The sequence below is a fragment of the Myotis myotis genome, unplaced genomic scaffold, assembly GCF_014108235.1.
Source record: "Myotis myotis isolate mMyoMyo1 unplaced genomic scaffold, mMyoMyo1.p scaffold_m19_p_27, whole genome shotgun sequence".
In the NCBI taxonomy this organism is placed as follows: Eukaryota; Metazoa; Chordata; class Mammalia; order Chiroptera; family Vespertilionidae; genus Myotis; species Myotis myotis.
The window spans coordinates 2369769-2381196 of NW_023416332.1; the positions used below are offsets into that span (position 1 = coordinate 2369769).

At 64.5% G+C, this 11428-nt stretch overlaps 1 protein-coding gene across 1 annotated transcript in view; it reads right to left on the minus strand.

Moving 5' to 3' along the window:
* MUC5B (mucin 5B, oligomeric mucus/gel-forming) overlaps positions 1–10202 on the minus strand; it is a 36297-nt gene extending 26095 nt beyond the window's left edge. The window contains exons 1-12 of the mRNA XM_036295548.1: positions 10133–10202; positions 4849–4899; positions 4271–4532; positions 4035–4149; positions 3822–3912; positions 3558–3664; positions 2677–2878; positions 2192–2317; positions 1961–2078; positions 1733–1871; positions 347–457; positions 87–156 (exon numbers count right to left, since the gene is read on the minus strand). Coding sequence (XP_036151441.1) covers positions 87–156; positions 347–457; positions 1733–1871; positions 1961–2078; positions 2192–2317; positions 2677–2878; positions 3558–3664; positions 3822–3912; positions 4035–4149; positions 4271–4532; positions 4849–4899; positions 10133–10202 — 1462 coding nt within the window. The remainder of the gene's footprint in view (positions 1–86; positions 157–346; positions 458–1732; positions 1872–1960; positions 2079–2191; positions 2318–2676; positions 2879–3557; positions 3665–3821; positions 3913–4034; positions 4150–4270; positions 4533–4848; positions 4900–10132) is intronic.
* Between the last annotated feature and the right edge of the window lie 1226 nt (positions 10203–11428).

Here is an 11428-nt window from a genome sequence, read left to right on the forward strand (position 1 = left end):
TCTGTCCGTGACAACCACCCCGGGCATGTTCTGGACCTGCCCGCAGCCAGAGAGCCCGAGCAGGGCCGGGCGTGTCCGGGCCGTACCTGCGGACACGGGCAGCTGGGTGTAGATGGAGTTCATGAACACCCCGCCACTGGCCTGGATCTGGATGACCTGTGGGGGGAGGGGAGAGGAGGGGCCGGTCAGGCTGGGGCGGAGCCACCGGAGCCTGGACGCTCTAGGACAGCCCAGCAGGGTAGCTGCCCGGGACCGCGGGGCTCAGGGAGGGCGTTGGAGCCTGCTCCCCCCCGCCCCCCCGCCCCCCCACTCATCCCGGTCGTAGGTGACGGGGCAGCACCCTCACCGTGTCCCCGCCGTCCATGCTCAGGGTCACCGTCTTGAGGCAGTTCTCGTTGTCTGTCAGGCCGCACTTCCGCAGCTCGGCCAGCACCGTGAAGCCGCTGTCTGCACATTTCTAAGGGCAAAGCAGGGCATGTGTGTGCCTGCCTGTGTGTGCAATGCACATGTGTATGCGTGCACCAATGTGCACGCGTGTGTGGGCATGTGTGGCGCGTGTGTCTGAGTGTGCGTGTGTCTCTGAGTTTGGGTGTATCTCTGAGTGTGCGTGTGTCTCTGAGTGTGCGTGTGTCCCTGTGTATGCGTTGTGGGCTTGTGTGGCGCATGTGTCTCTGAGTATGTGTGTGTCTCTGAGTATGCGTGTGTCTCTGTGTATGCGTGTGTCCCTGTGTATGCGTGTGTCTCTGTGTATGCGTGTCTCTGAGTATGCGTGTGTCTCTGTGTATGCGTGTGTCCCTGTGTATGCATGTGTCTCTGTGTATGCGTGTCTCTGAGTATGTGTGTGTCTCCGTGTATGCATGTGTCTCTGAGTATGCGTGTGTCTCTGTGTATGCATGTGTCTCTGAGTTGCGTGTGTTTCTGTGTATGCGTGTGTCTCTGAGTATGCGTGTGTCTCTGTGTATGTGTGTGTCTCTGTGTATGCATGTGTCTCTGAGTATGCGTGTGTCTCCGTGTATGCATGTGTCTCTGAGTATGCGTGTGTCTCTGTGTATGCGTGTGTCTCTGTGTATGCATGTGTCTCTGAGTTGAGTGTGTCTCTGTGTATGCATGTGTCTCTGTGTATGCATGTGTCTCTGAGTTGCGTGTGTTTCTGTGTATGTGTGTGTCTCTGAGTATGCGTGTGTCTCTGTGTATGTGTGTGTCTCTGTGTATGTGTGTGTCTCTGTGTATGCGTGTGTCTCTGAGTATGCATGTGTCTCTGTGTATGCGGGTGTCTCTGTGTATGCATGTGTCTCTGTGTATGTGTGTGTCTCTGAGTATGCGTGTGTCTCTGTGTATGCGTGTGTCTCTGTGTATGCATGTGTCTCTGTGTATGCGGGTGTCTCTGAGTATGCGTGTGTCTCTGTGTATGCGTGTGTCTCTGTGTATGCGGGTGTCTCTGTGTATGTGTGTGTCTCTGTGTATGCGTGTGTCTCTGTGTATGCGGGTGTCTCTGTGTATGTGTGTGTCTCTGTGTATGCGTGTGTCTCTGTGTATGCGTGTGTCACGCCCTGTGCCCAGGCTGCCATGCAGGCTGCAGGTGGGCGGTGGCTCTCAGTGGCCTCTGGCACCTGCAGTCACCTCCAGGGAGCGTGTCTCGGGGTCTGGGCGCCCCTCTGCCCCTGTGGGTGTGTGGATGGGACCCAGGAGGGGCCGGGGGGCGGGGAGGGCTGGGGGCCGGGGCCAGCCGCACCTTGGACAGGACGTAGCTGCAGTCGCCGTGCATGCCGTAGAGTTTCTCGTCGTAGGTGGAGATGTGGGAGCCGCCCTGGACGGAGCAGGTGCCCGGGCACGGGAGCTCCTGGCACTGCCACAGTCCCCCCAAGCAGGTGCTGCGGAGGCGAGGAGCAGAGCGGCTGGGTGAGGGGGGGTGCACCCACCCCCCGCGCCGCCCCCCTGGCGGGATAGGGTGGGGGCCTACCAGGAGCTGCAGCTGGTGGTGAAGGAGGCCCCCGGGGCGTAGGTGCGGCCGCTGTGGGTGCAGGGGCAGCGCTGCAGGGGCAGGCAGCCGGTGTGGGTGACGTCATCGAGCACTGTGCCTGCAGAGGGGTGAGCGGGTCAGCGGGGGCGGGGGGCACCGTGAAGGAGGCAGCCCCGGGATGGGCGGAGGGTCCGGGCTGGGGGCCCGTCCCCGAGGGCCAGGAGGACCTGCCTGGGGGGCAGAAGCAGCCGTCCACGCAGTGGTCCTCGCAGAGCTGGGCGCGGTCGGGGTTGGAGCAGGTGTCCGCGCAGGGCGAGCCGCACTCCTGGTGCTGCATGTTGAGGGGGCACGTCCGGGCTGTGGGGAGGGCACAGTGCTTGGCACCCCGGCGGCTCGATGGGCAGACGGGCCGTCTCCACTCCCACTTTCCCTGTGTCCCCAAGGGTCCCCCAAACCACACCTGGGCTCGGAAGCCCCTGGTCTCGGAGCCTTGGGCCTGCTTGTCTGACCCCCCCGCCAGCTGCCTCCTGTGCCGAGGCCGGTCCTCGCTCTGGGTCCCCCGCCCCGGGCCTGCCATGTTCCCCTCTGCTCGCCTGCCCTCCTGTCTGTGGGCCCCCGAGTGGCTCCACCTTCCCGAGGCCGCCCCCCCAGGTGGCCCCCGGGGTCTCCCTGGTCACCCCCTCCCCAGGGACTCCGCGAGGGTGACGGGCACTCACGGCAGAGGTCGGGGCCCCTCCAGTTCTGAGGCTGCCCCCCCGCGTGGGCGCACTGGCGGGAGTACTCCGCGAAGGTGGCGCACGGGCAGGTGGGGCAGCGGCACAGGTCCTGGGCGCAGGCGGCCACGTACTCGTCGGCGGCCACCAGCCCGTTGCACTGGGCGAAGGCCGGGCCCAGCAGGGTGCGGCGGCAGAGGTCCTCCTGGGAGCACAGCACCGGCTCATGGCCTCTGGGCGGGACTGAGTGGGGCTCCCTCTTCCCGGGGGTTCCTTCCCTCCCCCGCCCCCCAGCCTCCTGCTCAGACATTGAACCTGCCCCCCCGCCCAGGGAGGGCTCTGCTGGGCTCTGGGAGGGACACCCACCCTGTGCCCCCACCCAGGAAAGGGGCAGACCCTGCCCCTGGAGGCGGCTCCAACAAGGGGGGTGGGGCCCGTCCACCCTGGAGCAGCCCATGGAGGAACTTCCTCCTCCCCCCCCACCCCCGGCCGCAGCCTGACCAGCAAGCTGGGGGAGCTGCCACTCCGAGCCCTGATTTAAGGCTGGGGGTTCTGCTGGTTGAGGGGGGTCCAGAGCTTTCAGACGGGGTCCTCCCAGCTCATCAGCAGGGCTCCCGGGGGCCCCCACCCTTGGCAGGACTGTGGGGTGTGTGTGTATCTCTACACGCAGGTGGGCACACACTCACACAGGGCCACATGCACTCTCAGGTGTGTGCGGGGGGGAAGTGTGTGGGTGCAGCGGGTGCACCTCCAAAGTGGAGGCAGAGTCCTCGGCTGCCCCGGCTCTAGGAGGCCCTCGTCACCTGGACACCAAGGTCCCAACCCAGGAAGCCTGCGCCACCCCCCCGCCCCCCCGCCTTCTGCACACTCTGGGCAGGGCTCACCGCGTCCGTGCAGTTGTCGGCCGGGCCGGGCTGGGGGTCCTGGCACTGCTCCGTGGGCCCGTCCAGCTTCTGCAGGTTCCCGAACTGCAGAGGTGTCAGCCTGGCGTCTGGGGGAGGGCTCTGTGTGGGCTGCGCAGGGCCAGCTGCCCAGCCCAGAACCGCCCCCCCCCCCGCTTCCTGTCCGGGGTCCCGAGGGCCACAGCCCCCCACCCGCCTGCCCAGCCCCCGCTGGCCACCCGCACGCCCTGACCCGGCGGCACGCACTGTGGGCGTAGAACTCGTTCACGGCCGGGAGCCCGTTGAAGTCCCCACAGAGGCCACACGTCTGGTTGGCGTACTTGGGGTCCAGCTCCAGCTGGGGGCGGGAGGGGCAGCTCTAGCTCTGCAGCCCGCAGCCCGGCAGGGCCCCTGCTGACCCCCGGCCCCCCCATCCCCCGGGGACTCCCACAGCCGGGGCGGGAGGGGCGGGCCTCTCACCAGGGCGCTGTCCTCGCCGTTCCACATGAAGGTGAGCACCAGCCGGACGCTGACCTTGACGTAGTCGCTGCTCTGCTCCACCAGCAGCCCCGCCCGGCTGAAGGGCAGCTCCTCCCTGGGGCGAGAGTTCTGGTCCTCCCACCGCCCTGGGTTCGGGGAAGGTCCAGGGCCCTCCCCGTAGCCGCCCCCCCCCCCCAGCCCACGGGGGTCTAACCCTCCCGCCACGCGGGGCTCACCGCCGCCCGTCGATGAGGACGGAGCCGTTGGACACCTCCAGCACCAGCCCCTGGGCCTTGAGGACCACGTGGGTGATGGTGGGCCTGGAGCCGGCCAGGCCGCGGCGCAGCTGGACGTTGAAGTCCTCGTAGGCGGCCCCGCAGTGCGCCGAGAAGACGTAGTTGCAGCGGCCGGGGAAGCGGAACACGTCGCCGTCGAAGGTCTTGTAGTGGAAGTCGCCCCACGTGCTGCAGACCCGCCCGTTGTGCGCCGGGTTCAGGGCTGAGGGAGAGCGTGGTGGAGGCCCCGCTGGACGCCACGCCTGCGCCCGGCTCCCCGGGGGAGGCACGCAGTTCGGGAGTGGGGAGCCGAGAGGTGGCCCCCCTCTCACCACAGCACTGCCTCCCTCCCCTCAGCACCTGTGACTCCCGACCCCGGCGCCTGCCCAGCACCCGGGGCCGCCCGGGAGAGCTGTCTGCGGACAGGCTCCCCGCTGTGCCCACGGCCGCCCAGCTGCCCCTCAGCCCCAGCTCTACCCCCGATTCGTGACCCCAGGACCGGCAAACACCCGCCCCCAGCAGTGGGCGCATCCACTCACGGCTCATGGTAGGGAGGACGGTGATGGGCGGGAGGAAGATCGTGCGCTGGGCTGCGGAGTGAGGGCAGGGCACTCAGGGGACATGGCCAGGCAGCCACGCCCCTTCCCGGGACCCCACCCTCCTCACTGCCACCCTGGGGAGTGGGAGCCTCAGGCCAGCCCTGACCCACCCCAGGGAGCCCGGACTGATGGCTGCCCCTGCTGGACCCTCCCTGCCGCCCGAGACAGGCTGAGACAGGCTTCCACTCGGGGCTTTTGTGTGAGCGCATGCATGTGTGAGGGTGTGTGCCGGTGTGTGCGTGCATGTACGAATGTGTGCACGTATGTGTGAGTGTGCGGACATGTGTGAGTGTGTGTGCATGTGTGAGGGTGTGTGCCGGTGTGTGCGTGCATGTACGAATGTGTGCACGTATGTGCGAGTGTGCGGACATGTGTGAGTGTGTGTGCATGTGTGAGGGTGTGTGCCGGTGTGTGCGTGCATGTACGAATGTGTGCACGTATGTGTGAGTGTGCGGACATGTGTGAGTGTGTGCATGTGTGAGGGTGTGTGCCGGTGTGTGCGTGCATGTATGAATGTGTGCACGTATGTGTGAGTGTGCGGACATGTGTGAGTGTGTGTGCATGTGTGTGCGTGTGTGAGGGTGTGTGCCGGTGTGTGCGTGCATGTACGAATGTGTGCACGTATGTGTGAGTGTGCGGACATGTGTGAGTGTGTGCATGTGTGAGGGTGTGTGCCGGTGTGTGCGTGCATGTACGAATGTGTGCACGTATGTGTGAGTGTGCGGACATGTGTGAGTGTGTGCATGTGTGAGGGTGTGTGCCGGTGTGTGCGTGCATGTACGAATGTGTGCACGTATGTGTGAGTGTGCGGACATGTGTGAGTGTGTGTGCATGTGTGTGCGTGTGTGAGGGTGTGTGCCGGTGTGTGCGTGCATGTACGAATGTGTGCACGTATGTGTGAGTGTGCGGACATGTGTGAGTGTGTGCATGTGTGAGGGTGTGTGCCGGTGTGTGCATGCATGTACGAATGTGTGCACGTATGTGTGAGTGTGTGGACATATGTGAGTGTGTGCATGTGTGGGTGTGTATATGTGTCTGCATGTGTGAGTACGCACATTAGGTGAATGTGTGCACGTATGTGTGAGTGTGCGGACATGTGTGAGTGTGTGTGCCGGTGTGTGCATGCATGTACGAATGTGTGCACGTATGTGTGAGTGTGCGGACATGTGTGAGTGTGTGTGCATGTGTGAGGGTGTGTGCCGGTGTGTGCGTGCATGTACGAATGTGTGCACGTATGTGTGAGTGTGCGGACATGTGTGAGCGCATGCATGTGTGAGGGTGTGTGCCGGTGTGTGCGTGCATGTACGAATGTGTGCACGTATGTGTGAGTGTGCGGACATGTGTGAGTGTGTGCATGTGTGAGGGTGTGTGCCGGTGTGTGCGTGCATGTATGAATGTGTGCACGTATGTGTGAGTGTGCGGACATGTGTGAGTGTGTGTGCATGTGTGTGCGTGTGTGAGGGTGTGTGCCGGTGTGTGCGTGCATGTACGAATGTGTGCACGTATGTGTGAGTGTGCGGACATGTGTGAGTGTGTGCATGTGTGAGGGTGTGTGCCGGTGTGTGCGTGCATGTACGAATGTGTGCACGTATGTGTGAGTGTGTGGACATGTGTGAGTGTGTGCATGTGTGAGGGTGTGTGCCGGTGTGTGCGTGCATGTACGAATGTGTGCACGTATGTGTGAGTGTGCGGACATGTGTGAGTGTGTGTGCATGTGTGTGCGTGTGTGAGGGTGTGTGCCGGTGTGTGCGTGCATGTACGAATGTGTGCACGTATGTGTGAGTGTGCGGACATGTGTGAGTGTGTGCATGTGTGAGGGTGTGTGCCGGTGTGTGCATGCATGTACGAATGTGTGCACGTATGTGTGAGTGTGTGGACATATGTGAGTGTGTGCATGTGTGGGTGTGTATATGTGTCTGCATGTGTGAGTACGCACATTAGGTGAATGTGTGCACGTATGTGTGAGTGTGCGGACATGTGTGAGTGTGTGTGCCGGTGTGTGCATGCATGTACGAATGTGTGCACGTATGTGTGAGTGTGCGGACATGTGTGAGTGTGTGTGCATGTGTGAGGGTGTGTGCCGGTGTGTGCGTGCATGTACGAATGTGTGCACGTATGTGTGAGTGTGCGGACATGTGTGAGCGCATGCATGTGTGAGGGTGTGTGCCGGTGTGTGCGTGCATGTACGAATGTGTGCACGTATGTGCGAGTGTGCGGACATGTGTGAGTGTGTGTGCATGTGTGAGGGTGTGTGCCGGTGTGTGCATGCATGTACGAATGTGTGCACGTATGTGTGAGTGTGTGGACATATGTGAGTGTGTGCATGTGTGGGTGTGTATATGTGTCTGCATGTGTGAGTACGCACATTAGGTGAATGTGTGCACGTATGTGTGAGTGTGCGGACATGTGTGAGTGTGTGTGCATGTGTGAGGGTGTGTGCCGGTGTGTGCATGCATGTATGAATGTGTGCACGTATGTGTGAGTGTGTGGACATATGTGAGTGTGTGCATGTGTGGGTGTGTATATGTGTCTATGCACGTGTGAGTACGCACATTAGGTGAATGTGTGCACGTATGTGTGAGTGTGCGGACATGTGTGAGTGTGTGTGCCGGTGTGTGCATGCATGTACGAATGTGTGCACGTATGTGTGAGTGTGCGGACATGTGTGAGTGTGTGTGCATGTGTGAGGGTGTGTGCCGGTGTGTGCGTGCATGTACGAATGTGTGCACGTATGTGTGAGTGTGCGGACATGTGTGAGTGTGTGCATGTGTGGGTGTGTATATGTGTCTGCATGTGTGAGTACGCACATTAGGTGAATATGTGCACGTATGTGTGAGTGTGCGGACATGTGTGAGTGTGTGCATGTGTGGGTGTGTATATGTGTCTATGCACGTGTGAGTACGCACATTAGGTGAATATGTGTGTGCATGTGTGAGTGTGTGGACGTGTGTGTGCCTATTGTGTGTGGACATGTGTTGCACACTGTGTGAGTGCATGTGAGTACATGAATGTGTGAGTTGTGCATCTGTGTGCATGCATGGGCATGTATGAATGTGTGCGCGCATGTGTGAGTGTGTGGACATGTGTGCACACTGTGTGTGTGTGAGTGTGAGCATTTGCGTGTCTCCTTTGCTTGCGCCTTCGTGTCCTGGCTTCTAACTCAGCCCCTGCACACCCTGCTCCCTGGCAGATGGACTCCGGGAAGGTCTGTGCGTCACATGCGGATGGAGACAGGGGTCCGGCCCCCACCCGGCCCTTCCGCCCGCTGGGCCGCGTACCAGTGTCCATCCTCCGACTGCCCTTGGCTGCCTCTGTGTCTGCCCAGCTCGCCCCTGCGCTGCCCTGGGGCTCTGTGGGGACAGGATGGAGTCAGTGGGGACCGGACACGCCACCCCCCCCTTGGCGGCCTGTTTGGGTGTCGAGGGGTGCAGGGTGGCGGCCACAGGAGCAGGCTCTGGCCTCCGGTCACTCGGGGACAGAAAGCGGAGCCTCCGCTGGGGGGTCCCGGCAGGGGCTGCACCTCTGGCGCCTGTGCTGCCCCCGCCCTCCGGCTACGGGCCTAGGAGCTGTGACAAGGCAGGAGAATGGAATCAGGAAAAGGCGGCGGCCCCGCTGGCCCCGGCCACCCCAGGAGAGGGCTCGCCACCCCAGGTCCCTCAGAGAAGGACAAAGACGGGCTTTGTTGGGGGAGGACACCAGAGCCCGGGAGGTTCCCAGGCATGACTTAGCAGAAACCCAAAACCCAAGACCAGAACCCAAGCGGCAGGCATGGCAGGTGGGCACCAGGAGCCCCGGCACTGGGTGGCCGAGGTCGCCCGAGTCCGCCTCCTCCGGGCAGCCCCCCGCCTGCCTGACCAGGGCCTCTCTGCTGGGCTCAGGTGGGGCGCCCTGCACGTGGCCCAGGACTCCTTCCCCGCGTCTGCCAGGGGTCCCACTCTGGGACCCAGACTGTGCTTTGTGGGGGGTGCAGTGTGGGGCCCCTGATGTCCCCCGTGGGGCCTGAGCCCGGCGAGGGGCACCGGGGCAGCCGTCACGCCTGGGCTGCTTCCTGCTGGACCTGCCCGGCCAGACCACCGACACTTGGGACGAGGGACGGGCCCTGTGGTCACCTTCCCTCTCCAGGGCCTGCTTCCCGGGAGGTGGCTGCTCCCTCTGCCTGTCCGTCTGTCCACCCCTGACCCCAGACCTGCAGCCCCACCTCCCTGTCCCTGGCCCCAGGCCCCAGGCCCCAGGCCCCAGGCCCCGTGGAGAGAACGCAGGTCACAGGGCACCTCCTCTGGGGCCCGGCCCGGCTTCCAGAGAACGGGCTCCAGACAGGGCCCTCCTTGGGCGGGGGAACCGGCTGGTGCGCCTGGGTCTCCGTCACTCACCAGGGAAATGCCCGCCGCCAACCCCTCCTCCCAGCAATCTGGGTGCACATGCCCCTCACTCGGGGCCCGCCCTCCCCCACCCCTAACGGGCCTTCAGCCCAGAGGCCCCCGATAGTCATGCCGCCCACAGAAGGATTCGGCCCTAAGAAGAAGGAAGTGGGTGGAGGGTGGGGTGCACTCACCGCAGGCCCCCCTCAGGTGCAGGGCCCGGGGAGCCCCGAGGAACCTGCTGAGTGGGGACCTGGCTGTGCAAACCGCAACCGAAAGGAGCCGGGGCCAGGCGTGTGCCCCAGGCCTCCCCAAGGAAGGGGCTGGGCCAGGGGCTCAGGGAGAGGCCGCCACCCGAACCCGAACCCAAACCCTGCCCCTGCCCCGAGGTCCGGGCGAGGCAGGTGGGGACGGCTCAGTGCTGAGCGCAGGAGGCCGGCGTCTGGTGTCACCTGGCAGCCCTGCGGCTGCATCTTTTTTGTTGACAGTAAGTATTAAGGCCCCTGCTACCGAGCTGCCAGGGACGGCGGGGCCCCGGGCGGAGGAGGCCCCAGGGCGAGGAGGCTGAGAGAGGCCGAGCCGCCGGGCGGGGTGGGGTTCAGACGTGGCCCCTGCTGCTGGGCCCGCCGCCCCCTGCAGCCCTGCTTCGAGGGGGCATTTCACAGCCGCTGGGCTGCCCGAGCTGTCACCGGCTGGCCTCGCGGGGGAAGGAGATGCACCCGTCTGTCTGGGCAGGGACGGGTTTCCCCGGGGACCCAGTGTCCCCTGGACACGCCCGGTGGGGTCCCACCTGTCCGTTCTCCGCAGGAAGCCCCAGGCGAGGGGCGTGGAGGCCCCGCCGTGAGGGTGGGTGAGGATCCACTCACCTGCCTTCGGCACCCAGAGCAGGGCCAGGAGGGCCCAGGCCAGCGCCCGACACCCGCTGGGGTCACCCATCTGGGGACTGCGGGCAGGCGGTGGCGAGGAGGGAGTGGGCAAGGCGCTCGCTCCCCTGGGGGCCGCGGGCCTTATGTAGCCGGAGGCCTTGGCGCTGTGCCTGGGGGCACTGCCCTCTCCCCCCCCCCCCCGCCCGCCCCCGCGTCAGCCTCGGTGTTTGCTCTCGGGGAGGGGCCGGAGCAGGAAGGTGGTGCGAGGAGGAAGGAGCCTTGGCCCTGGGGCCCGAGAGGCAGGACCCCCGCCCCAGCGCCTCTGGGAATCCGCAGGGAGAGGGGTGCTGGCGGCCCCTCCAGACGGCGCAGCCCCCGCAGGAGGGCACCTCGGGGTCCTCCCTGGCTGCAGCCCCCGCCTCCCTCCATAGGGTTGGGGGTTCAGCTCCACGTTGAGCCCTGGGAGCCTGGGGGAGGCCGAGAGGTGGGCCTGGGGGGACAGCGCACCCCCCGTCCTGTCCGAGGAGTGGGGAGGGGCTGTGAGGCAGAGGGCAGTGCTGCTGGCCGGCAGGCGGCCCGGGTCCCTGTGCAGCTGCAGGTGGGTTGGCCGGCGGTGGAGGCCGGCACCTGGCCTGTGGCGTGGGGGTGCTAGGAGGCGGCTCTGTGCCCCTTGCAAGTCCCTGGGCTCCTCTTTGTCATCAAGTTCCACGTCCAGGGGAGACGGGGCCTCGGGGATGGACACTGACTCAGTGGCCCCTGCCCGGCGCCCCTGGTCACGGCCCGGCAGAGGCTCCCAGTGGGGGGGCCCGGGGACCCCACCTCCCTCCTGAGGCTGCTTGTTAACAGGGGGTCCTGGACCCGCCTGGGCCGGCCCACGGCAGGCCATGCAGGACCAATGTGCCCCAGGAGGCCCGGAGGCCCCCAATAGTCATGCCTCCCACGGAGGGATTCGCCCCTGAGAAGAAGGAAGTGGGTGGAGGGTGGGGTGCACTCCACCTGGTTCATAGGTGGATGCTCAGCCCCAGAGCTGTACCAGCTGGGCTAAAATTTATTAAACTGTTTTTTTGGAGCATAAGCTGCAGTTTCTCATGAATCCCTCCGTGGGGGGCATGACTATTGGGGGCCCTCGGGGCCGATGGGTCACCTCAGCAGGGACCGGGGTGACCTCAGCAGGGAGAGGGGTGCTGGCGGCCCCTTCAGATGGCGCAGCCCCCGCAGAAGGGCACCTCGGGGTCCCCCCTGGCTGCAGCCCCCGCCTCCCTCCATAGGGTTGGGGGTTCAGCTCCACGTCGAGCC